Source organism: Herpailurus yagouaroundi, unplaced genomic scaffold (genome assembly GCF_014898765.1).
Source record: "Herpailurus yagouaroundi ecotype Mexico unplaced genomic scaffold, PumYag 77, whole genome shotgun sequence".
NCBI lineage: Eukaryota > Metazoa > Chordata > Mammalia > Carnivora > Felidae > Herpailurus > Herpailurus yagouaroundi.
This window is the reverse complement of record NW_024412388.1, coordinates 8,209,531-8,235,156: the sequence shown is the minus strand read 5'-3', so window position 1 is coordinate 8,235,156 and position 25,626 is coordinate 8,209,531. Positions and strand designations below refer to the sequence as shown.

Below are 25,626 nucleotides of genomic sequence, written 5' to 3'. Positions count from 1 at the left end.
TGGCACCTGCGACAGCATGAGAATAACTTATCCACGTGTGCTGTCTCCACCCGCTCACCTGAGTCCTTAAAGAGCAGGGAGGGGGGCGCCCCATTTATCATCAGTCCTGAGACACAGCCGGCCCAGAGCAGGCTCAGTAAAGGTCTTCGGCCAGAGAAGAGTCAACCAGAAAGCCCTGGTTGGTGACAGTTGGTGACAGTGGTGACCTCCAACCCCGTTGGCATCTCTCTGGAATCTGGCCTTCCAGGGGCCCTAGTGCGGTCTCCCATCTCCTAACACAGGGCTGTTCCTGGGCTTCATCTCTCAAGGCCATTCATCTTGATTAGGTATTGGCAGCCCTGGCTGATTAAATGCCCCACCGTCCCCTCCTATTTGTTTCTCAGCAAGGAGGTGTCAGGGTTTTTCATCCTTCTGGCTTTGACCTTGGTGGTGGTGTCATGGCCCTTAGCACACCTGCCTCATTGAGAGGCTGATGAAGCTTCACCCAAACTCGCGGGCAGCGGTCAAGGGACTTTCTCCAGCCGGGGTCCACCAGCACCTCAGCTTCCAAGGAAATAATCACCCTCATGGCCACCTCTTCCCAGAAGCCTTCCTGGAAGCCTCGATGATTAGGTCCATCTAGCACCCCCTTCTCTACCCTCAGGGCACCGTGGTGGCCAGTGTTTATTCTTTAGGTGACATGCCTCACTCAGCCTCCTCCCACTGCGTCTTCTGTGTCCCCAGCACTGTATGACCATCAGCTCCGGGGGCTGCTCACTCTGAAGGTAAGGAGGGGCTCCTTCGGTCTCTCCCACCCCTCCCTCCACTTGGCAGCCAGCCACACTCTCAGGAAGCAGAGTGACCCACGTTCCTGACGTGGGCACTCTGAGTCAGTGGCTGGGTGGGGACTGCAAGGAACAGAGAAAATGAACGTAGGCTGGTGGGCCCAGGAGTAGAAATGTAACCTGAACGGACCTTCCCGTGTCACTGTGGGGGATGAGACTGACCAGAGCAGGTTCGACAAGCTGCTTAATTACCGTCCCTGTAGAGTCGGCCCCCTGGAGGCGTTGGAGGGTGCAGGGCTGAGGGCCTGGGCAGGGGTGGGGGACGCAGGGAGGGAGGCGCTCACCTTGAAGTTTAGAGGCCAGTGCCCAGCCCATGGCGCCTCCTCAACCTTCAACAGTTCGTCTCTTCTGCCAGCCTCAGGCTCTCTGTGTGCCTCCCTCCCTGGGGCACCCACAGCCAGGAGGTGGCAGTCCCTCCATGATGGGAACCACCTGCCAGGGCCCCAGGCCACCTCTGTGGGCCTGCAGCCGGCCCCATCACTCACCCTTGGGAGTGGTTCCAGCACCGACGAGCAGTGGCGAGGCCAGGGAAATTACGAAGGCTCGTCCCTCTTTGATGCTTCCGAAGGGCCCTTCTCTGGCACCCCCACCTTCAGCCTTGTCTGCTCCCCCGACACCACCACTACCAAGAGTAGACCAACTGGCTGAGCCCCGTGTACAAGGTGCTGCGTACAAGGCCACACAAGACACACATGACAGGCATGAGGGGCAGACCTTGCCCTGAAAGAGCCCAAGGTTTGAATTGTGCTTCCTTCGCTTACTACTTGGATGACCCTGGGAGAATTTAATCAAGTCCCTGAGGCTCAGTTTCCTCTCTTCTGAAAGAGGGACCTTAATACTCCATTCGTGGGGTTGTCCTGAGCATTAAAAGAATGTATTTTCGCTTTCAGAACAATGCCTAACACACACCTAATAAAGCTAATTAGCTATCACCTAATAAAGTGATAGCTTTATTATTGTCATTCACTCAGTCACTCAGCAAACATTCATTTGGAGGCGTCCGGGCGCCAAGAAGGCGAGCTGGATCTGAAGTGCTACCTTAGACAGTAAGTAAAACAGGTCCTTGTGCACCAGTCCTGCCACCTACTGGGGGAGACGGACAGCAGTCATGTTGACATGCCCCCAAAGGCACCAGGGCCAGCCCCCGGGCTTCCCTGTTAAACCCACCATGACCCTAATGGGAATAATGCTGAGGCTGGCTGGGGGACAGAGAGACAAGGATATGGCAGGAGGGTGGGGGTGGGGACTTGGGGTGCCCCTTGAGTCACACAGCACAGAGGGCTGCCTCTCTGGATATATTAGCATCACAGTGCGCCCCCAGACCAACTTCCCTTTCTGTCCCAAACGTCATTGACATCGTGTGATCAACACCCTCCCAGAGCTCTCCGGGTGTCCAGTGGGTCGGGGGCACTGAAGGGGTCCGTGCCTTGCAATTCTAGACTTTCCCCCACTGAGGAACCACCTGCAGGCGCTCCTGAAGAGCCCGGGCTCAGCCCTTGTCACCTCTGCAGGCAGGGGACCTGACCTGGTTTATACCACCCTTTGGCATCCTGGCTCAGTTACTCACGGTGGGAGGGCTGTACCGATTTGAAGAAGGGCAAATCACAAATGTCAACTGGCTGAGACCCAAGTGCCAGGTTCTTGCCAGAGGCGCTGCTTTTACACCAGCCGGCACACAGTCGAGCCCGGAATGAAAGAGGCTGACAGTCCATTAGCAGCAGAGTGGTCTGCGAGGCTCGGAGGAACAGAGCTGTCATCCACTCCACTTCAAGGGCAAAATCAACTCTTTGTGTGCGTGTGTGCGCGCGCACGTATGTGTGTGCGTGTGTGTATAGTCTCTAAAAAGAGGAACATTAATCACAGCTGTGCCTGCTAAAATAGGCACACAGACAACAATCTGACAGCACAGAGAGGAAGTGGTGACATATTTCTTGTCCTCTGTCCTTCCAACCCCTGGGAGCAGGTTTGAGAGAAAAATCCCCGAAGAACAGAACCACTCTATCACAGGATTGGGAGACGCTTAAGGTCTTCTTGTCCACCCCTCTGACATCCAAGGCTTTGCTTCAATGTTTCTGACAAGCCATCCTTCACTTGAATGCCTCTCGTCACAGGGAGCTCACTACTACTGTGATGTTTTGAATATCCCACCTGCCAATTTCTCTAATGGCTGGAAAGTTCTTCCTGACCTAATAGCTTAAACTTGGGGCCATGTTAACTTCTATCCATTGGTCCTAGGTTTGACCTTTGAAGTCACACACACACACACACACACACACACACACACCCCTCTGGTTAGTCTCCTTGACATGCCGACATTGTTCTAAGTGTCCTGGCCAGTGTGCCTACTGCTTTCGGGACAAGATCCAGTCTGTTAATCATTATCTTCAAAATGCAGTTCCCATACCGGGGACATAAGATCTCTGCTGCAGCTGTTACCAGCGTGAAAACACACACGCACGTGCACACACACACGCACGTGCACACAGAAATAAAGTTCCTCTGACTGCATTTTCATCCATTTCTCATTTCATACCGTATTGCCAAATGCCTTGCTGAGATCCAAGTGTGTTCTAACCATGGCATGTTTTTGACCCATCCCCAGATTGACTATCAAGAATAAAAATAAACAAACAAGAAAGGAAAAGACCTCAGAAACGGACCCAGCGCCCTATACAGAATCCAACAACACAGGGATGGCAGGGCCTGCACTTTCCCTTGTTCTGGACACTAATCGCCTATTAATTTGCCTCGGATCACATTAACCTTGACGGAAGTCAGAACTCATTACTGACTCAAACTGACCTTCGGGCCAGGTAACAGGCTCCGATTTTGGTGTGTTGGTTTGAACACAGGACCAACGGAAAAATTAATAACATGTGATTGCCCCACTCCAGAAGAAGCCAGCATGGAGTCTCCGGGTTGGGATTTTGGGCAAAGGTCCTGCAATGGCTGGAGACGCAGGAGGTGCTTTGAACGGGGGAGGTGGACTTATTAGATTGTGGTGCGAACAGGGGCTTCCCGCCCAGCCAACACCCCTGGCCTCCTGCTCCCCCCACCCGAGACCCAGGAGTCCTGGGTGATCCCAGAGGGATGGGAGTGGGCCCAACAGGTGACTGAGGTTGAATTTCCAGCCACCCCTCTGGGAAGCAGAATAAATCTGACTCACAGAAATAAAGGCACGGGATATTGTATCCCAGGGTCGTTGATAAAATTCACACCCACCACATCTACTGCTGCCGCGCCACAGATCTCCCCCTTCTGACGTCACACGAGTTGATTTGGGGACCCAAGTAGACTTATTCATGCGAATTTTCTCCTTTGACCCATCAAAGCAGCCTTTCGATTTATGAGGATCCTAATGGTCAGCCATTTTCTAAGCTCTTCCTCCAAGGTTTAAAAAAGCCTGCGATTTAGGCTAATTCCAGTCATTGACAGGTGTTGGATCCGGCCGGCTGGAGGGTGGAGGGCAGAGGGCAGGCTCACATGGGCTTGCCCCTTGACAGGACGCCCTCATCAGCCAGCTCTCTCCCTGCAGTGTGTTCCGTCTCCCACAAATTCCTCTGACTAGACTGGTATCCGGTCTGCATATCTCTGCTCTGTTCCTAGGGACACATTGTCAAATGCCAGCTGAAACCCAAACGTCCTCTATCAACTATATGTTCTCCATCCATCAGCGCAGCGACCCTACCAAGGAAACAGAAAACGAATGCAGGACAGGACAGAGGAAGTGAGGATGACCTGGCCCGGCTGGTTCTAAGCGGTCCCTCCCGTCTTTCCTAAAGGCCCCTCAAATCTGGCCCAACCCCTATCCAGATTCGTCGGCGGAGGCCAGGCGCCGCACCCGCACCCCCGCCGAATGGCCCGGTGTTCCTGCGCTGTCCTCCTGAGATTCATGAATCAGTTCACAGCAAGACAGGAAGTAGGAGAAAAGCAGAGACAACTGATAAGACATTGTTTTTATTAACAAGTCTAAAGAAAACCTTCATTGAATCAGGGGGTGTAATACAAATTATGGTGACCTGTATATAAAACCTGGCACCAAATCCGGCCTTTTAGAAACATTTATATAAAAAAATACGCGTTAAAATCTGTACCATGATGCAGTGCAGAGGCCGGATGTCACCTCCCGACACATGTGCTTGCAAAGGTGGGTCTGGTCTGGGGATACAGGGAGCTCTGGTCCTGCGGCCACCGGAGTGAGCCCTGTGTGAGAATGGCCTGCTCTGAAGAGATGCCACGAGAGCCTATCTTTGAAGGCAGGACCCCTATGAGCACCAAAATGCCACAAGCCTGGCGTCAAAACGAGAGTGGTGCTGGGAAGAATGGCAGGAGAGGAGGGCCATCCTTCCTTCTCTTGTCACTGGGCTCTAACCACCATTCGAGGATTCCGGAGCTCTGCAGTCAAACCACCTTTAATTTTGGAGGAACGTTTGCAATTTCCAAGTATGTTTTTTCCCAAGTAGACTGACCAATCTTAAGGAACCAACTCATAATCAGCCTGACTTTAAGGGTGAAGAACTAATTCTTGTCATTTTTGGCAGGCCGGGCCCCTGAATCACCTGAAAGGCTGCTGTAATCACAACGGAAAAGCATGATGATGACGGTCTCAATCTATTTCAGTCTTGGACCAAATGCAACTGGGCAACTGTAGCCCAGAAATTACACTTTGCAGGCAATGAAGTGAAAAGCAGCATTGGAATTCTCCCATTCTGGGCACAAATGATCTCTGCACAAGGCCACTGAAGCCTTTGGGAGCAGCGGGGTCAATGCTGCTCATCTGTCTTCAAAGACGAAGACACCGTTCCTTCTCCGGCAGGGCCTTTCTTCCGGCTGAACAGGGTCAGGACTGTGTCTGTCGGCTTATTCGTTCAGGGAAGAGCTGATTTCCCTGGGGCTCTGTGGAAAGTGACAACTGTCCTCAACTCAGCTGCTAAGCTGCTACCCAAACAGTCAGGCTGCACGGACAGGAGACACACAAATGGGAACCGGACAGAAATGGGGGGTGGGCACAGGGGAGCATCAGGAAAGGCAATAGGTGGGGGAAGAGGCGACCTTGTGGGCTTTAAGGAGTCCGCCAGGACGGTGCCTCTACAATTTCAGGGCTCCTAATAGCTACTGAAAGGGCTGGAGTCATTCCAGTAGATTCTATACAGGGAAAACAGCTGCCCCACCAAATTCTATCCAAAAGCAGAGTGATTTTCTCAGCTGCCTCCAGGGTGGGTTTTTGTTTTTTGTTTTTTCCTTTCCCAGCCCTCAGCTTGACTCTTTTGCTGCAGGACACTCAGCTGTGGCAATAAGTGAAAGGGGAGACGAAGGACAAACGCGCCTGACACACAACCCAGGCACAAAGCTGGGAGCCACGCTGGACTGCTAACAAGGGACTCTCTCAAGCAGTGTATTTTAGGACGCAAGGGCTCAGGGTAAGAGACGGATGCTCCTGGGTCCCGGGGCCCAGCACCGATCGCCAGCGCATCCTGCAAGACCAGCATACCGGGAGGAAGCTGGCTGCGTGTCAATGGAGCAAGGAGGGGCCCAGTTAACAAGGGCTCTTCAGGACCTGAGGCCAACCTGGCTCCTTCACAAAGTCTTAGGGCCTTTGAATCCACTTTAAAGTGACCCAACAGCACCCCCTAGTGGAAATTATAAATAAAACAAGGGCCATGCTTCCAGTTCACCTTCTGATACGAGTGGTTCCAAGAGTCACCGTCAAACAGAATAATACAAAAACAAACCTTATCTTTAAAAGCATAATAATTAGAAAAAAGGTGGCAGTTCAGAAGCCATCCTTAGGCCCCTCACTGCCAAATCAGCCTCCCTCCTGTGATTCTCTGCCTTCGACAAACACACTCTAAGATGAGGGGGCACGGACGGGGGTGGGGAGGGCTCCCGGGACCCTCAGAGTTTGGGCAGACTGCCCGCTGGGGCCAGGACGATGCCAAAGACGTAGAAGAGCCCCAGCAGGAGGTTGAGTTTGGCAGTCCTCTGGGGCAGTTTGTTGAAAGTCTGGCTCCGGAACTGTCTCTCCAGGGAGAAGGCCATGGGAATGGTGAGCAGGGGCAGGGCCAGGCTGATGCTGCAGCGTGTGGCCAGGATGCTGAAGATCAGGTAGGGCAGGAAGAGCAGCGTGTTGTAGAGCATGTAGGAGAAGGTGGGGCCGATGAGGATGGCGAGCGTCACGATGCCGGCCTCCCTGTCGGATTCCATGTCCCTGGTGTTGTTGGAGTGGAGAATGGCCTCGGTGCTGAGGGCGAGGGGGATGGCGTAGACCAGGGGGAAGACCGCCAGGGACCCCACCTGGACGGCGTAGGCGAACATCACGGCCAGCGGGCCGAAAGTGATGAGGATGACGAGGTCTCCCAGGGCCACGTACTTGAATCCGATTCCTACGGCCAGAAGACCCAGAGAGGAAGTGTGAGATCCAGGGCTGGAAACGGATGGCCGGGAGCAGGGGGTTCTCAGAGACCACAGGCAGTCGGCGAGCTCCCTGCCCTCCGGAGCACAACTGAGGTTGTCTCCAGTGACACAGAGGGGCAGGGAACACTCCTCTCTTAGCACCCAGTTGGGCTTCGGGTCGTCCCCACGCTCTCCTTCCTACTGTCCCCCAGCAAAGTCCTACAACAAACAGCAGTGGGCTCCCACCACACGCGATTCAACGGGGGAGCCCATGGAGGATCTAAATGGTCTCACGGGCCACTTTGGTTTCTCTCTCCCTTCGCCGGCCTGTGCGAGACATCGCTTCCGTCGGTCAGTGCCTCACAGAAGGCCCATCCCAGTCTCTTACTTTTCTCCCTCCTTCTTCCACAGCCTCTAGTTTAGAAAACCCGCAGCGAATCTCAGTGAAATCTGATGGTGCCCAAACTCCACATAAAGAAACCTTCGTCCACATAACGAGTAAAACGGCTAAGACGAGGCTCCCATGCTGCTTCCCTTCTCTGGTTCCCGTGAAGTCCAGACTAACTCCCCCCAGCTCCTCTTCCCCCACGAAGTTCAAACTAAATCCTCCCCCTGCCCCGTGAACTCCTCCTGGACTGCCAACCCGCTTCAAATCCTGTCTAAACCACTTCGTCAGAACCTGCCCAGTTTTCTCCAGCGATGCCACACTCCATCCAGCCTCACTCCCATCTCCAAAGAGGAGTCATGGTCATCCTATGCCTGGAACATGGTGACAGCCATGCTTATGACCCCACCCCCCACCCCCAGATCTAATCTTCACGGGCAGCCAGAGGGGTCCTTCCAAAATACTGACCTGAGGCACCTGGGTGGCTCAGTTGGTTAAGCATCTGACCCTTGATTTCAGCTCAGATCATAAATTCACAGTTCATGAGGTCAAACTCTGAGCTATCAGGGCAGAGCCTGCTTGGGATTCTCTCCCTCTCCCCCTCTCTCTCTCTCTCTCCCCCCCCCCGCTCTGCCCCTCCCTTGCTTGCTCTCTCTCAAAATAAATAAATAAACATTTTAAAAAATATATAATCTGACCATGCCCTTCCTCCAACATACACCTCAAAACCCTTATCATAAGCTGTCCTCGGGATCCTTCACCGTCACACCTCTGGCCCCGCCTCCCTCCTCCCCACCTCACCTTAAGCTCCCCTCCTCCTCCACTCATACTTCTGTCGGTTCCCCAAGGCCTTCAGGCACGCCACCCCGCCTTTGCCTGGCAGACTCCTACTCACCCTTCAAGACCTTAAAGACCATTCCTCAAGACAGCCCCTCCTCACCCGCTAGGCCACAGCCGGTCCCCCTGCAATATGCTCCCAGGGCACCCCAGATTTCCCCCTTCATAAAGTTCATCGTGGTTCTAATTACTCAGTCTGCATCCTCCCCTCAAACCAGAAGTTCCATGAGGGCAGGGCCTGGTGTCTGGCTTGTTCACAGCTCGCTCCCCAACGTGGGCACAAAGGCTGAACACAGAGCTACAGTAACAAGCACCTGGAGCTGGGGCTGAGGTTAAGGAAAATGACCCACTCAGAGGGAGGCAGCAAGGAGTGGGTGGGGTATGGTACACACACACACACACACACACACACACACACACACACACACAGAAGCTTGGGAAACCTCCCGATCTAACCAAGCTTCCAACGCATGGCCTCAGGATCAGGAGACAAAGAAAAGTACTGGGTCATCAACCGCATTTTAACCAGCCGAAAACGATAAGGGAGGGTGGTCTGCAGATGACCTAAGGCCAGGGCAGCCAAAGAATGGGTTCAGCCCAAGATCACCTTCACACTGGTAGCTGGGCTTCTTTGCAGCTGTTTCTCTTCCAGCTTTCTTGAAAGAAAACTGGCCTAGAACACAGCGAAAGCGTAAGGTCTACGACGTGTAGACTTCCTACGTTCATATATTGCAAGATGACTGCCACCACAGTATTAGCTAACGCCTCCATTTAGTCGGGGTGCTTTGGTGCTAAATGACCACCCTTGGTTCTTTAGACTGAAGCGTCCCCAGGGAAGTGTTGTCATAGCCGTGGCCCCCGGTACCCGCCAACATGCAGCAAACGAATTCCGCACTCCCCAAGCAGTGTTGTGGGAAGTCCTCTGAGGACATGCCCTCCGGGAGGAGGTTCTCTCAAGCAGAGCACTGGTTCCTGTACTAAGTTAGCCAATCAATGTCTCCTGCAGAATCCCACACGTTGAGGGAACAACCTCTGCCCAAGGAAGATGCCAGGCAGGAAGGCTCCCAGCAGGGACCCGGCATGCTTCTCCACCAGCTGCCCACTCGTCTTTTGCTTACATGCCCAGCTCTCCAGGTAGATGTCAGGGCTGTAGCTACGGAAGAAAACACAACAGCTCTACAGCCTTGACAGCTGGCTAGATTACCCAAGAACATCCCCTTCGATCACCGGGCAAAAGTGATGTGAGCAACGTGGAATGAAACCTAGGCCTGCAAAGATAGGCCCCCACCTTGAACAGGTCCCACACAAAAACCAACCACAAACCCACTCGAGAGCTGAGACAGGTCTGGTAACCTTCTTGAGGTTATCTGACACAAGAAAACGATAGAGCCCTTGGGGAGAAAGCTGCTTCCTAAGAGTCGGACGGACGTATGGCCCAGGGCTCACGCGCTCCACCTGCTTCAGAATGCGGCCCACCTCGGAACTTCCCACCACCATTTTCCAAACGAGCCAACACAGTGAAAGACTGGATAAGTTCTCCACACAGCGGCCAGAATGAATTTGTTAGAACATAAATCAAAATGTTGGCAAGGACGTGGAGTAAATGGAACTCTTAAACATTGCCAGTGGGAATGTAAGTAATAGTACAACCACTTTAGAAAACGCTTTGGCAGGGCGCCTGGGTGGCTCAGTCGGTTAAGCGTCCCGACTCTAGATCTCATGAGGCTCAAGTCTTCATCTCGGGGTGGGGTTGGGGGGGGGTGGTCATGAGTTCAAGCCCCACGTCGGGCTCCCCAGCGGGCATAAAGCCTACTTAAAAAAAAAAAAAAGAAAAGAAAATGCTTTGGCAGCTTCCCATAAAGTTCAACATTCATCTACCCTATGACCCCAGCAATTCCATTCCTAGGCATTCATCCAAGGAAAATGAAAACAAATATTCACAGGAAGGCTTAAACATGAATGCTCAGGCATAAAAGCCAAAGTAGGGACACAATCCGAATGTCTCTGAACAGGAGAAAGGATAAACAAATTGTGGTATGTCCACACAATGGATACTACTCAGCACTTAAAAAGGAACTACTCAAGACCACCACGCTGAGCAAAGACACCAGGCACAAGGATTCATACTGAGTGATTCCACTTATACAAGGTTCCAGACCAGGCAAAACAATCTATGTGAAAGAAATCAAATAGTGGTGACCTCTGGATAGGGTTGGGGAGAGTGGAAATTGACGGAGAAGTAAGTTTTTGAGTCACGGAAATGTTCTGTATCATGACAGGGTGTGGGTTATACAACTGCCTGCATTTGTCAAAATTCATCAAACGGTAACACTTGAGATCTGTGCATTTCACGGTAAGCAAATTATATCAATAAACGTCAATGGTTTAAAAAAAAACCCATAAATCATATCATTACATAATATGCTCAATACTTTTCAGTGTCTCCCCATTTGTTCATTCAATGGATATTAAGTACGGAGTATATGCCAGGCAGTGTTCTGGGCGCCACGTGTTCAGAAAGAACAGAGATCCAAATCCCTAATCCCAGGGAGCTTACAGTTTTAAGGGGAAGACAATTAACAAAGTCTGGTATGTTAGAAGTAGTATGAACTGTGGGGCGTCTAGGTGGCTCAGTCGGTTGAGCGTCTGACTCTTGATTTCAGCTCAGGTCACGATCCCAGGGTCGTGGGATCGAGCCCTACTCTGGGCTCTGCACTGAGAGTGGAGCCTGCTTAAGATTCTCTCCCTCTCTCTCTCTCTCTCTCTCTGTCCCTCCCCTGCTCATGCTCTCTAAAATAAAAAATAATAAAAATTTGTAAAAAGGAGTAGTATGTGCTGTGAAGGAAAATAGAAAATAGGAAAGGTACTTTGGGGGAAAACACAGGGTGTGTGTGTGTGTGTGTGTGTGTGTGTGTGTGTGTGTGTGCAGGCCCTTTTATTTTACTTTACTGTATTTTATTTTTATCTGCCGCAAAAACTTTGTATTGTAATTTTAAACAGGGTAGAAAGTAAAGCCTCACAAAACAGCAGACATGTGAGCAAATGGGTGGAGGAGGTCAGAAAGCGAATCCAGCAGACAGAAGGAGTAAGGGGGTTCCAAGCCAAGGAAAAGCATCTACAAAGGTATAGCATGTCCTGCCTGTACCAGAAAGAGCCAAGAGAACAGTGTGGCTGGAGCATGATGAGCAGGAAGAAAGAAGGGGGCAGGTCAGAGAGCTGGAGGGAGGGGAGAGGGCGAACAGATAATGCACTGTCCTGGGGGTCACTGTGAGGACCCCGGCCTTTCCTCTGAACAAGATGGGAGCCATTAGAAAATTCTGAGCAGAGGACTGATGTAGCTGCTTATGTTTTCACAGGACTACTCCAGCTCTGATTTGGGAGCACCCTGAAAGGCATATCGATAACAACCTGCTGCCATTTTTGAGGAGATGACAGCGGTGGCCGGAGGTGGTGGGAGGCAGCCAGATCCCAAATGCATTTTGAAAGTGGAGTCAACAGGATTTGCTGATGGACTGGATGGGAGAAGGAAGGGCCAAGGATGATGCCCATGACTTTTAGCCTGAAGAACTGGAAGGAGGAAGCTGCCACGGAATGAGATGCGGAGAGGTGGGGAGTAGGACAGGATTCTTAGGGGCGATCAGGACTTTGGTTTCAGACACAACGGGCTTGAGATGCCTGTGAGATCTTGGGGAGAGGCTACTGAGGGAGAAGTTAGGCGAGTCTGGGGTTGAGTGGAGAAATCTGGAACAGAGGAACACCTTTGAGAGTCACCAGGTTAACAGATGGCATATGAAGCCATGAGACTGGCTAAAAGCAGCCAGAGAGTGGATGGAGTTAGAGGAAAGGGGTCCAAGGACTGAAGCTGGAGGCTGGGAGTAAGCAACAACTAACTAGCAGGGGAGCCAGAGGCCCTGTGAGACCAGAATGATCCAGCCCTGAGTGGCCTCCCCAACAGTACCTGGCTCTCCCTCTCAATCACAGTGGCCTTTCATGGATCCTAAAGCATGCTGAGCTCTCCCTGACCCCAGGGCATTAGCACGCACTACTCCTCCAGCCCCGAAGGACTCGCTCCCAAATCAGACCCAGTTACTCTGCCCTGTAGCTTGCTCCTTATCCTTCAAGGGCCTCTTCACCACCGCCCCATGCACATTCTACCACAGCACCCTACTGATTTCCTTCACAGAGCTGTTCACAGCTGGCTGCTCTGTCATACTCTCCCCCACCCCTTCCTTCTTCTCTCCCCCTCTTCACATCAGAGTGCCCCAGGTCGCAGTCCTGGTCTCCATGGTCTCTATCACCACTCTTTCCTCTGGTGATCTCATGCAGTCACACAACTTTATCTCTGTGCCAGAGACTCCCAAATATCTGCATCTGCAGTTTAGGCTTCTCCTTGGAACTCAGGTGCTTATATCCGGCCAGCCATCTGACATCTCCACTTGGAGATCTAATACATTAAGATGTCCCAAGCCGGTCTCCCAGTTTTCTCCCACCCCCCCCCAAACCTGTCTTCACCCTTCTCTAGCTCCCTTGACATCAAGTCCATCATTTCAAGTGCTCAGGCCCAAACCTCTGAGTTATGTTGGATTCCCCTGTCTCTCTCCTGCCTTGTATCTCATCCATCAGCAAACCCTGTTCACCTTCCAAATATATCCAAATATATTCAGAATCTGACTACGTCCTCCCTTCTCCACTACCACCCTGATCCAGGCCACCAAACCTCTCTCGCCTGGATTGCCGAACAGCCTCACCTTTTTGCCTCCGTCCTTGCTCACTCACCTTTACCCGTTCTCAATACCGCACCCAGACTGATTCTTTTAAAACATGAAGGTCTCCATAATCTCTGTGCTTCTCTGCCTCCCCAAACATACTTCTCTCTGGTTTTACCTTTTTACTCACTCCCTCACTCAATACTGGACTCTTGGCGGTTCCTTAAACTTTTAAGCACACTCCTGCCTTAAGGCCTTTGGTAACTGCTATTCCAAGATCTGAAACATCCTTCCTCTAGATACATGCTTAGCCAACTTCCTTCTATCTGTGCTCACATTACCTTTTTGATGAGGCCTACCCTGATCAAACTACTTCAAACAGTCAGCTATGCCCTCCTTCCTTGCCCTCCTTATATTTTCCCCATAGCACTAATAATATTTTCATATACGATGACCAGGGTACCAACTCATCGGGGCTTACCTGGAACTTTCCCGATTTCAACACCAAAAGTCCAGCATCTTGGGAACCACCTCAAGTCCTGAGCAAACCAGGACGTTGGTCATCCTAAATATAATTTATTATTTTTATTTTCCAGGTCTCCTCAAGATCTATGAAATAACGTCCACAAGGGCAGGGATCTGCGACTCCTGGGTTCACACAGAACAGTGCTTGGCACATAATAGGTGCTCAATACGTAGGACTTGACCACCTGCCCATCACTACCTTAATCAGCCTGTTGCAAGGAGTTACACAGCAAACCAGCTGCCAGTAATTAGCTGTATAATTCTGAGTTTTCAAATTTAATTCCTCTAAAATTTGAAACCGTGGCCTCCTAAGATACGACCATCGAAAGAAAACCAAATAGAAAAATTTACATACACGTGATTCTGTGATTCCTACCATCCATAAGCCAAGCTGGGATCTTCTCAAGTCACTACTGTTTTCAAAAAGTCGACATGACCTACACGTTACAGGTTTCACATAAATGGCCTAACTCAGAAAAGAACCTTTGGAACCTCTTCTCCAGCCCTGAAACTCCGATGCAAATCAGCAGTTTCCCGTACATGCAGCCAGGAAAACAGGCCAATTCTTACCTCCCGTGTAGAGAAAGGAGCCAGACAGGCCTCCAAAGTAGATGAGAGCCAAGTGCTCCAGTTTCAGAGGGGACAGGTAGTAGAGACAAGCGGCACAGACACAGCCCAGAGTGTAGAGGAAGACTCCAAACCGGACAACATCCTGGGGCTCCAAGATTCGGTCCACCAGGGTCCTGTCATCACTCTTTTTGTGGTCAATGCCCTTGGAAAAGTCATAGTAAGTGTTGACCAAATTGCCAGCCCCGTGCACGGCAAGGACGGCCACGGCACAACCCACCAGCAGCCTGGGATCCAGGACGCCCTGGGATCTGTAGGCCAGGGCACTGCCCAAGGCCACCGGGGTAAGTGAGGCACTGAAGCTCCAAGGCCGCAGGGCCAGCACGTAGGAGGCGCATTTCTGCCTCCAGGAGCGATGGGGAAGCCTGTCCTGCTCCGGACAGTCGTTCCCCAGCAGGTCCCTGTCCCCGACCTTGGCCGTCTCTCCCGCCTGTATGTTAATCTCCCCCGGAACGTGAGAGGCCGCCATGGAAGCTGCACGTGGCTGAAGTCAAAGTTAATAGTGAGCCACCCACGGCACAGCTACCGCTCAGCGGCGAAGAGGGGCGGGGCGGCCGGACCGGACCTTCCTTCGATTCCGCCCCGGGGCAAGGCTGGGGAGGCGGCGGGCCCCGGGGGCAGCACCGAGCCGACCAGGCAGCCCACGAGGCCCGACGGCACCGCCCCGACCTCCTGTCACCTGGGCGAAACCTGTCTCTGGACCTCAGTCCGCGGCTAGAGCCCAAGGCCGAACTGCGGCCACGCGCCTTAAGATACTGGAGCCGCCATCTTGTGCGCCAGCCTCCGAAGGCCCGCCCGGAAACAGGGACCGACCGCGCGGGCCGGGCCGGTGCTGGCGGGACCGGGGCCGAGGCGGGGCCGGGGGCGGAGCCTGGCGGGCCGGGGCGGAGCGGCGACCCCGCGGCCAAGCCCCTCTCCCGCCGGGGGTCCGAGGTCCTCAGCTACCCCCAGACTCGCAGGAAACAGTCTCAGCATCACAGGAACGACCTCGACCGCGTGTCGCTTTACGACTTACCTAGAGCTTCCATTCACCAAAATAGGACTCACTCATTTTTTTCATTCAACAAGTATTTATTGAGCACTTACTATGCTAGGCAGCAGTGAACAAAATGGACAAAAATCAGGGAGGGCATTGAGGGCAATGAAACAGGTAGAATTACCTCCCACTTTTTAAATGGGAAACGAAGCTCTGAAATGGGAAATGGTATCTAAGAAATTATTAGCTCTAGTAATAATCACCACAGCAATAATTCCCGCTTTTTATTGTGAACGATTACCATTTGCCATGTACTGTCCTGCCTGCCTTTTTATCCATACTCTAGGTTACTCACTTATTCATGCAAATAACCGTCTTCCTCCCCACTCTGTCTGGTGGCCAGCTTTGGCTCTTCATTGCCCTCCTTCTGGAAGCTTATGGGCCATAGCCGTAACTCATTCTGGCTGGAGGGAGCCAACTGTTAAATTTTCAGGAATTTTCTGAGCCCGTCATTAAGCACAGCCATGATTAAAAATTAAATTGTACAAACTTACAATTAGATAAATTATATTTAAAACAAAGTTGACAAAACTCATTACTTCCCAATTATCTCACTCCATGTTACCATTTGTTTCTTTTGTCTGTTGTCTATGGCATTGTGGAAATATGATATAATGACGGGCTACCACTCATCTCTCCCAGCTTGGGAGGCTATATGATATCCAAAAGACGCATCCTGTTAGAATCAATTGGCCATATGGAATTTGCAATGAAAGGCATTGTGTATTGTATTATTACTTAGAAGTTACGTGCTAGATACATCCTTTATATTGGTGACAGTTATAATATGCACGTAGCATATATGGATGCGGGACAGACTCCATAATTTTGGTGCCTAGTGCAAAATAAAAATGTGCAGCCCCTTGGTCAAAAAGCATTAAGAGTTTCATTAAGAGCAATACAACCTCACACAGCCCCAAAGCCAGCCCTTGTACATACAAACATACCAACATGTCCCTCCCCCCACCCCCACCTTATCAGCTAGCTGGTTGTTCAATATTTACATCTCTACTACCTAGCACATACCTGTGATGCTGGCCAGACCCAAGTGTCCTCTGATGTCAAGTTGGACAAGAGGAAGAAGCAGATCTATCAAAACCCTGGCTCCATCGTTTACCAATTCTATAACCTAATCCCTCTCTATCTCAGTTTACTCACGTGTAAAGTCTGAACAATATACAACATGCCTCCCAGTTCAAGAATGTTGAATGCCTCAATGTTCAGGAATAACAGTGATAGAATTTATTGACTGCTCACATGCGTCATAGAGGGTTTTAGGTACTTTACATATGTTAGCATTTAACCCCACCACACTACTTACGGAGGTAAGTGCATTATAATCTCTTTGGTTTTATGATAAATAAATAGGTATAAAGAGATTAAGTACCTGGTCGTATAGCTATAAATGTTGGAGCAAAGTTTCAGATTCAGTTAGACTCCAAGCTGCTTTTAACCACTACTTTATAATGTCTACCAAAATGCCTGATACTTTGTAAGTGCTCAATAAATATTACTTACCATTTTAACATAAGAAAGCTCTTCGTAAACTGAAAAGAGACCTACATATGTATTGCTTACTGTTGTTATAAAACCATGTGATTGTTAATTAGAAAACAGGGCCTTATCACAACTTAGGGTGGCAAAAATCTCATATATTGCGGGTGGAAATGAAAATTAGTACCTCCCTTATAAGAACAATATGGCAATGTCTGTCGATTATACATGCATTTACCCTCTGACCCTGTAATCTGATTTCTGGGTATTTATTTGGTATAGCTTCCAGGGGAAATATTATATATGTACAAAAGCATTCTTTGCTGCATCATTAGTAATAGCAAGAATACAAGTGTCCATCAACAGAGGACTGGAAAAATAAATTACCGTACATCCATGTGATGAAATACTATGTACCTATATAGTAACAAAAGAACAAGGGAGCTTTCTATAAACTAAAAAACATCTCCAAGATCTACTAAAATTGTTAAAAGTGCAGAACAGTACAGATAGTAACAAAAAGCGAAAATAAGAGTACGTATAAAAAGAGAATCTGCCAACGTGTTTTGTTAGCCACAGAATATTGCCAAACCTCTTTAATTTGGCATTTCAGAACTTCTGGAAACTTAAATATCTACAATGGACACTTCTTTCTTTCCTTTCCAATTTTTATCTAAATTCTAGCTAACATATCATATAATATTGTTTTCAGGAGTAGAATTTAGTGATTTATCACTTAGCATACAACACCCAAGGCTCATTGCAAGTGCCCTCCTTACTACCCATCACCCATTTAGCCCATCCCCCATCCACCTTCCTCCATCAACCCTCAGTTTGTTCTCTATCCTAAAGAGTCTCTTATGATTTGTTTCCCTCTCTCTCTCTCCTTCTCTCCATATGTTTCTCTGTTTTGCTTCTTAAATTCCACAAATGAGTGAGGTCATATGGTATTTTAGACACTTCTTTTTATTACACGAGTAATTGATGGTAATGGATAAAGGAAAAAATATGCCCTCTCCGTATTTCATTGCATCTTAGTTGCATATCCCTCCCCCACCCCCGCCCTGAATAGACACATAAGAAATATATAAATGCTTTATAAGGGGTTATATTATACTTCTATTGTTTTACAGCTTGTATTTTTTAAAATGTTTATTTTGAGAAAGAGAGAGAGAGAGAGAGCGCGCGCGCGCACCTACACAAGCAGGGAGGGGGCAGAGAGAGAATCCCAAGCAGGTTCTGCACTGTCAGCGAGGAGCCCAATGCCGTCAAATGCCATTTTTGCCATTGATTGTTTGAAAAGATGTTTTTAATTAATTATTTTAATTTTTAAAAGTAAGCTCCACATCCAAGGTGGGGCTTGAACTCAGGATCCTAGATCAAGAGTCACAGGCTCTACCCCCTGAACTACCCAGGAGCCCCTGGATGTTTTTAAGTGATGTTGCTTTAAAAGTATTTATTTAGGAGTAGGTCATTCAGTTAAAACTTGGTTATGGGAATGATCTTGTGAGCTAGGTAGTTTTGGAAAACTGGGAAATTCTAACTAAAAACGCTTTTAAACGCACATTGCATTTCAAAGAAGAGAAATCACGGGTGCATAATTAGCGCTGGTCCCAAAGTTCTACATCTTTGCTCTCTTAAAGACAGGGCACCACGTCGCTCACACCCTGGTTACAGCGGTACCCACACACCAGGATCCGGACGGCCACAGTGTCGATGCAGCGGGGAATAATAGTAGCGATGCACCGGATGTGCGCGTGGAAGTGGCAGAAATCAACTCACGAGCGATTGGTTCTCCCAAGTGGACGCAGTCCTCTTTTAAGCCTCCTTTCGTCTGCCACTGGCCGCGTGGTTTGTCTATTTGAACAGTCCCCGCCCCCTAGAGAAGCCGGGTCCCAGGCCTCACTTCTCCTTCATTTCTATTGGTCTGCCTTCCAGTCCATCTTCTCCTTGCGCCTGGCGATTGGTCCTCAGCGCTAGGAGTCCGCCCTCCCTCCCGCCCGGCTTAGAGGACAGCGGGGAAGGCGGGTGGTGGGGCCGGGGGCCTGAAGCGGCGGTACCCGCACAGGTGGCGGCAGCCGAGGCCTTGGCCGAAGCCGCGCGGTGAGTCTGGGGCCTGGCACCGACCCCTCTAAGGTGGAGGAATCTCCAGACCCAGGGTCAGCCTGGTCCGTTGGGGGGGAGGGGGGGTGCCGGGAAGTCGCCCGTCTGGTCCGTGAGGTCCCTACGGACTTGGGCGCCGTCTGAGTCCTTGACCCCCACCCGGCGAGGCAGCACCCACCTCCTTCCGGACCCCCAGGAGACCCCCGGACCCTTCAGCCTGCCGTGTGTCCCTGGCGCGTCGAAGGGCGGCCCATCAGCTCCGGTACCGCCGGGCGCCTTTGGGTCTCCATGCCCCGCAGTCACCCCATCTTCCGAGCCACCTACAGGTTGTCCTCAGAGAGGAGCAACGTCCGTGTGTACCCCATGCACTGCATCCTGGGGACCTCTCAAGGACCCAGTCCCCAGAACTGAGCTGGGTTCCATCCTGGGGTTTCATCCTCTCTGCCCTCCCCACCCCCATCTCCAGTTTCAGCCACCCCAACTTTAACTTCTGCCAGCCGTCACCAAGACTCTTAGGATATTGGACTTACAAGTATTTTAGTTGAATTCTGCCTGGAGCAGATGGGCCTGTGGGCCTTAGACCCTGTGAAGATACTCTGGTTTCTTCCTGAGAATGAGAATTCCTTGCCAGCCTCCCTCCCCCTCATCGCAGAGGCGGGGCACACACTCCTTCCTAATTTTCTCATCAGGGATCCTTGGGTTTCCTCTCCCCTGAAGGATGACATTTCCTTCTGCAGCCTTTTTCTTGGCATTGAAGTACTTAAAAGCCTTACAAAACGAATTATTCCCTAATTTTTTTTTCTCTGCATCTCACAGATAACTTCAAAAATAAGAATTTTGGAAAAATTGGTGTTCTAATATAATGTGGACATACCTTGGACTGGTATATGTGTTCCTCCCGCAGCAGTCTGGGCTGAGCCCTGTTATGGCCACTTTATGGTGGTTGCCTGATTATTTGTATTTCCCTCTAGACTGTAAGCTCAACTGAGAGGAGGGACAGTATATGATTGAGGAACGAATGAGTGATCTCAGGAATGAATCAGTCTCTTTTAGCTCACATTCCAAGTACTGGTACTTAAGAGAACTGCACTGTCCAATATCATAACCACCAGCCACAGGTGGCTTAGAGCATCTGAAATGTGACTAGTTGAAGTTGAGGTTGCCCTGAGTGGAAAATGCACAGTACAAAAAGAGAACAGAAAGTACATCAGTAATTTTTATGTTGGTAACAGGTTGAAATGATATTTTGCATCTATTAGATTTAAGAAATGTATTAATTTCATCTGTTTCCTTTTGCGTCTTTTTGATATAGTTGCCAGGAGATTTAAAATTACATTTATGGGGGCAACCGGGTGGCTCGGTTGGAGAAGCAACTGACTCTTGATTTTGGTGCTGGTCATGGTAATAACAGCTAACGGTTATTAAGAACTCACAGGGGCGGCTGGGTGGCGCAGTCGGTTGAGCGTCCGACTTCTGCCAGGTCACGGTCTCGCGGTCCGTGAGTTCGAGCCCCGCATCGGGCTCTGGGCTGATGGCCCAGGGCCTGGAGCCTGTTTCCGATTCTGTGTCTCCCTCTCTCTCTGCCCCTCCCCCGTTCATGCTCTGTCTCTCTCTGTCCGAAAAAAATAAATTAAAAAAAAAAAAAAAAGTTGGAAAAAAAAAAAAAGAACTCACTGTGTGCCTGGCACTGAAGCACTTTTTAACATTTATTAACTCACTTAATCTGTAATTTAATACATAATTTTGGACTGGATTCGAACCCAGGTAGTCTGGCTTCAGAGCCCACAGTTTAACCCTATCTGCTACACTGCCTCTTTTTTTTTTTTTTTTTAAGTCTATTTATTTATTCTGAGGCAGGAAGAGAATCCCAAGCAGGCTCCACACTGTCAGCACAGAGCCCGATGTGGGGCTTGAACCCGCGAGATCAAGACCCAAAGCTGAAATCATGAATCGGACGCTTAACCGACAGAACCACCCAGGCGGGCGGGCGGGGCCACCTGTTTTAAACACCAGTCATTGTGGAATGAATCAAGGCTTTCTCTACATTCCTCAGTGAGGTCTCCCAACCTTTTTAGGATCCCCCCCCCCCCGCCCCCCGACAACGGGCAGAGAGGAGATCCGTGTTGAGGAATGGGCACCATAAATATATTCATGACACCATAGTTTGTTATGCAAAATATTGAGGGAAGTTTCTCTCCAAAGAACCTCAGGTCAAGATGCTGGGAACCGGACCTACCACCGCCACCACAGCCACCACCACGTCCAGCAACGTGAGCGTCCTGCAGCAGTTTGCCAGCGGCCTGAAGAGCCGGAATGAGGAGACCAGGGCCAAAGCTGCCAAGGAGCTCCAGCACTATGTCACCATGGAGCTTCGAGAGGTCAGGGCTTCTGGGCTTTGTCGTGGAGTATTGGGCCCCAATGCACCGGCACTGGTTTCGATTCCTTCTGACGGCTGAGTGAGGATTTGGAAAACAAAGACATCCAATTTTTCCTGTCTGTAGGGTGCGCCGGTTCCTTTGTAGTGGCTACACATTTCTGTGACATTTCCTATGCTGTGCTCCCTTCCTCCTTTCCTTTTCTTTCTTTCCTTTTCTTTCCTTTTCTTTTCCTTTCTCTTTCTTTCTTTCTTTCTGTCTGTCTGTCTGTCTGTCTGTCTGTCTGTCTGTCTGTCTTTTCCCACCATATTCCAGACCTTCAGTTCTTTCTATCTGATAACCGTAGTCGGGCTGGGTTTGAGGAGCTGATAGCCTGGGGCTTTCTAGAGAGAGAGCATGCTTGATGTCTGGACGGTGTCTCTTGCTCATCCTTGTAACCCCAGGATGTGGCCTGCCATGGGGTAGATACTCAACAGGCATTTGTTCCACATACAAATGAGCTGTGGGTTCATCTGCTCAACAGTTTACAGCTATAAACGGGGGCAGTAGTTCTTTCCTCTTCGGCGTGAGCCAGATCTGCTGGCCACCTCTCAGTCCTGACCTTTGGGAGCCCCCCCCCCCCCCCGCCCCCAGCATCAGGGAGACATTAGAAGTTGTTCTGAGTACATCTTCTTCCGCAGATGAGTCAAGAGGAGTCTACTCGCTTCTATGATCAGCTGAACCATCACATTTTTGAACTGGTTTCCAGCTCGGATGCCAATGAAAGGAAAGGTGGCATCTTGGCCATAGGTAAGGGCAGGGCCTCTGGTGACGGGGACAACTGGGAATGAAGGGCGGTCACCTCTGTGTCCACTGCACCTGCGTCCACTGCTTACTAGATGCTGAGTTCCTACCCGTTTCGTGAAATTTTAAGGAGCCCTGTGGCTTTCAGCGTACTTATTCAGGCACTAATCTTAGCGACGGTCCTGGGATGGTGGCACAGCTGATGTCTTCAGCTACAGAGTCTCAGAACCGTTACGCAACTTTCGTAGGACCAGGTGGTGCCTGAGCCGAGACCGCAAGCCAGCTTTCTTCCCCCCACCCCGTGTGGCTCATTGCAGGCTCTGGTTTCCCTGTCGGGCAGTTCGGCGTAGCGGGGCTCACGAATGGAGAGGCGAAGTTGGGGTACAGTGATACAAAGCATGTCATTTTCACATCCCAGGGACCGGTCTGGTGCATTATTATTCATTCTCCGTTTTACTCCTTTTCTTCTTGGGAAAGCAAATTACGTGTCCTAAAACAAGGTTGTTTTGCTTTATGTAAGTAGTTCTGGCACAGGTGTCAAACCTGCTGCTTAAAATGAAAATATTGTCTGCATCCTTCCCGCCTGGAAGTTGCGCTTGGTACTCAAAGCAGCAGGAAGGGGTCACGCGCCAGCCTTCCTGCCAGGGCCGCGCGCTCTCCGGGACCGGACGTGCCCATCCTCACCTTTTGTCTTCCTGTCTTTCCCAGCCAGCCTCATAGGAGTGGAAGGCGGGAATGCCACCCGTATCGGCAGATTTGCTAACTATCTTCGGAACCTCCTCCCCTCTAATGACCCAGTTGTCATGGAGATGGCATCCAAGGCCATTGGCCGCCTTGCCATGGCAGGCGACACTTTCACAGCTGAGTATGTGGAGTTCGAGGTGAAGCGAGCCTTGGAGTGGCTGGGCGCCGACCGCAACGAGGGCCGGAGACACGCAGCCGTGAGTGCCCGCGGGGAGGGATGCAGCCGGCCGGGGAGCAAGGGGGCCCTGTCGGGGTCCTCCGCACCACGTGCTCGGGTCCCTGCGAGGCAGGCGGTGAGGGGACGCTCCAGGCAGAGGCGCTGTGCTTCTTAGGGGCCTTCGGTTCTGTCCCGAATCCCTCTCTCTTTTTGCCCCAAGCTCCGTCCCCAAAGAGGAAACTTGGAAGTTCTCTTCCGCTGCCCGGTAGGCACAGCCCTGAGTGCGGTGCTGTCTGGGCCTCTGATTTCCTAGACTCAAAACTGCCTCCTGAGCAGAAGGCTCCCCCCTTGGCCACAGGCAGACGAAATCACAAGCCAAAAGGCTCCTAAAGCCCCAGACAGCTGTCCTATCTGTGTGATCCTGTCAGTGTTTCTGTCAAGGTCTCTCTGCTGTCCTATGGGAACACAGAAATACTAGGAGGAGGAGAGGAGCGGGGGCAGCGGGACTGGTGGTCTGCCTCCTTTCTGGCCTTTCTTGTTTATTTTCTAGGCATTTGTTGATTGGTGGGCACCTGGCCCAAACTCCCTCTTTCCTCATTGGCTCTTCTGCAGTTGGGGGAATGGGAGCCTCTCATCCTCTCGTGGTGCATCCCCACTGCTTTTTTGAGGCTCGGCCCTGAAAAAAGCCCGGTTTGAGGGACCGGCTTCCAGGCCGCGAGATGAGGGAGAAGTCTGTCCTTGAGAATCTGGGAATGAACGTGGTGGGGCATCATTTGGATCCTTTCCTGTCGGCTCCGTCTTCAGGAGCCAGTACCACGAGGAGGGACCCTGGTACTGGGGGAGGGACAGCCATGTGGACCCTGCTTCAAGGCGGCTTTGTCCTTCCTAACTCTGAAACTCGGGCCAACCTCTGACCTTCAGTTTCTTCCACTGTCAGATGGACATATAGCAAAATTAAATATTGAACGGGATTATTAACTCATTTAATAAACGTTTATCAAGGGGCGCCCGGGCGGCTCATTTGGTTAAGCGTCCCACTCTTGATTTCAGCTCGGGTCGTGACCTCACAGTTCCTGAGCTCGAGCCCCGCGTTGGGCTCCGCGCTGGCAGTGCGGAGCCTGCTTGGGATTCTCTCTCTTTCCCACCCCGCTTGTGCTTTTCTCTCTTTCTCAAAGTAAATAAACGTTTAAAAAACAAATAAACGTTTGTCAAATACCGCTGTGCGCCAGGGATGGTTTTAGGCGGTCGTTGGGACAGAATGCAAAGCGTAAACATGTCTCCCTTCCAGAGCTCATGTTCTAACATTGTGAGAATCCTGTGTTTGTAAACACCCTAGGATAATGAACACTGAGATTTTCGATCAATTTTTCTTTTATTCCTATGTCCCCAGAGGTTCCCAGCTAGAAGAGAGGACGAGTCTGCTCCTTTCCTGACGTATATACACACAGGCTCCAGGGTGGCAAGAAGCCGCATCCCGATGGGACGAAACTCTCTGATACAGACCAGGGTCCTCTGTGTGCTCTTCTCCCCCAGGTTCTGGTTCTCCGCGAGCTGGCTATCAGCGTCCCCACCTTCTTCTTCCAGCAAGTGCAGCCCTTCTTTGACACCATTTTTGTGGCCGTGTGGGACCCCAAACAGGCCATCCGGGAGGGAGCTGTGGCCGCCCTTCGTGCCTGTTTGATCCTCACCACCCAGCGTGAGCCGAAGGAGATGCAGAAGCCTCAGTGGTACAGGGTGAGGAGATGGTTCCGTTGCGTTCGCCTGCAAAGCACACTTTTAAAAAATGTTTATTTATTTTTGAGAGCACGAGCAGGGGAGGGGCAGAGAGAGAGGGAGACACAGAATCGGAAGCGGGCCCCAGGCTCCGAGCTGTCAGTGTAGAGCCCGACGCGGGGCTCGAACCCGCGAGCCGGGAGATCATGACCTGAGCCGAAGTCAGAGGCTTTACCGACTGAGCCACCCAGGCGCCGCACAGCACGTTTATATACAGCACCACCTGGCCTAAGGGCCGCAACAGGGCCCTCGCAACAGAGCAAATGTCACTTTTGTGTTGGTCGCAAGTGGTTTCTTAAGCTCAGTATGAGTCAGTACTTATCTCATTGGATTTCATTAATGCAAAGATCTGTTGGTGGCCACACCATTATTTTACGTGCTACTGAGGATGATTGAAAACGCGATACAGTAAAACTATGACTTACTGCCGTCTCATCACCAGTTATAAGAGCTCTCCTCTCAGAGCTGTGAAAATATAGAAAAATGGGTGTCTGAGAAGCAGCGACACACGATGATACTAATTTAAGAAGTGCCAGGTCTCTCTCGTCTAATGTCACGAGCCCTGTGCCAGTTGCTGCTGCTGAGAACACTTAACTAAGAGCTGATACTACAAAGAGATTCCTAAACGTGGCATTGGAGACCTGGGTTCTAGGGTTGGCTTTGCTATGTGACGTTGGACCAGTCACTTAATTTCCTTGAGCCTCTGGTTTTTATCTGTTAAATGGGGATGGTCGTGGCCTCTGCCTCATGGTACGGTGCACGTTGAAGCTAAATTAAACGAGAAGAGCTTGGTGAATCCCTGTCGTTGATGTTGCTGGCACAAGCCACTGAGCAGGCATGGTAACACCTCAGGGTCCCCCATGC

The 25,626-nt window shown here is 50.8% G+C and overlaps 2 protein-coding genes across 5 annotated transcripts in view; one reads left to right on the top strand and one right to left on the bottom strand.

The window, feature by feature from the left end:
- UBIAD1 (UbiA prenyltransferase domain containing 1) overlaps positions 1 to 14,970 on the bottom strand; it is a 106,825-nt gene extending 91,855 nt beyond the window's left edge. The window contains exons 1-3 of one of the 3 annotated variants that reach the window (XM_040461208.1): positions 14,241 to 14,970; positions 9,470 to 9,592; positions 4,763 to 7,207 (exon numbers count right to left, since the gene is read on the bottom strand). In XM_040461208.1, the coding sequence (XP_040317142.1) occupies positions 6,720 to 7,207; positions 9,470 to 9,592; positions 14,241 to 14,766 (1,137 nt within the window). In that variant the 5' untranslated portion in view covers positions 14,767 to 14,970 and the 3' untranslated portion in view covers positions 4,763 to 6,719. Of the gene's footprint in view, positions 1 to 4,762; positions 7,208 to 9,469; positions 9,593 to 14,240 lie in introns of those variants that run through there. The other 2 variants (XM_040461217.1, XM_040461224.1) reach the window with 2 other exon arrangements.
- A 3,849-nt stretch (positions 14,971 to 18,819) lies between these two features.
- MTOR (mechanistic target of rapamycin kinase) overlaps positions 18,820 to 25,626 on the top strand; it is a 134,450-nt gene continuing 127,643 nt past the window's right edge. For both annotated transcript variants that reach the window (XR_005786404.1, XM_040461178.1), the window contains exons 1-5: positions 18,820 to 18,930; positions 21,133 to 21,308; positions 21,986 to 22,094; positions 22,797 to 23,029; positions 24,523 to 24,723. Coding sequence is in view for 1 of the 2 variants with exons in the window: in XM_040461178.1 (XP_040317112.1) it covers positions 21,147 to 21,308; positions 21,986 to 22,094; positions 22,797 to 23,029; positions 24,523 to 24,723 (705 nt within the window). In the remaining variant the exon portion in view is untranslated. The remainder of the gene's footprint in view (positions 18,931 to 21,132; positions 21,309 to 21,985; positions 22,095 to 22,796; positions 23,030 to 24,522; positions 24,724 to 25,626) is intronic.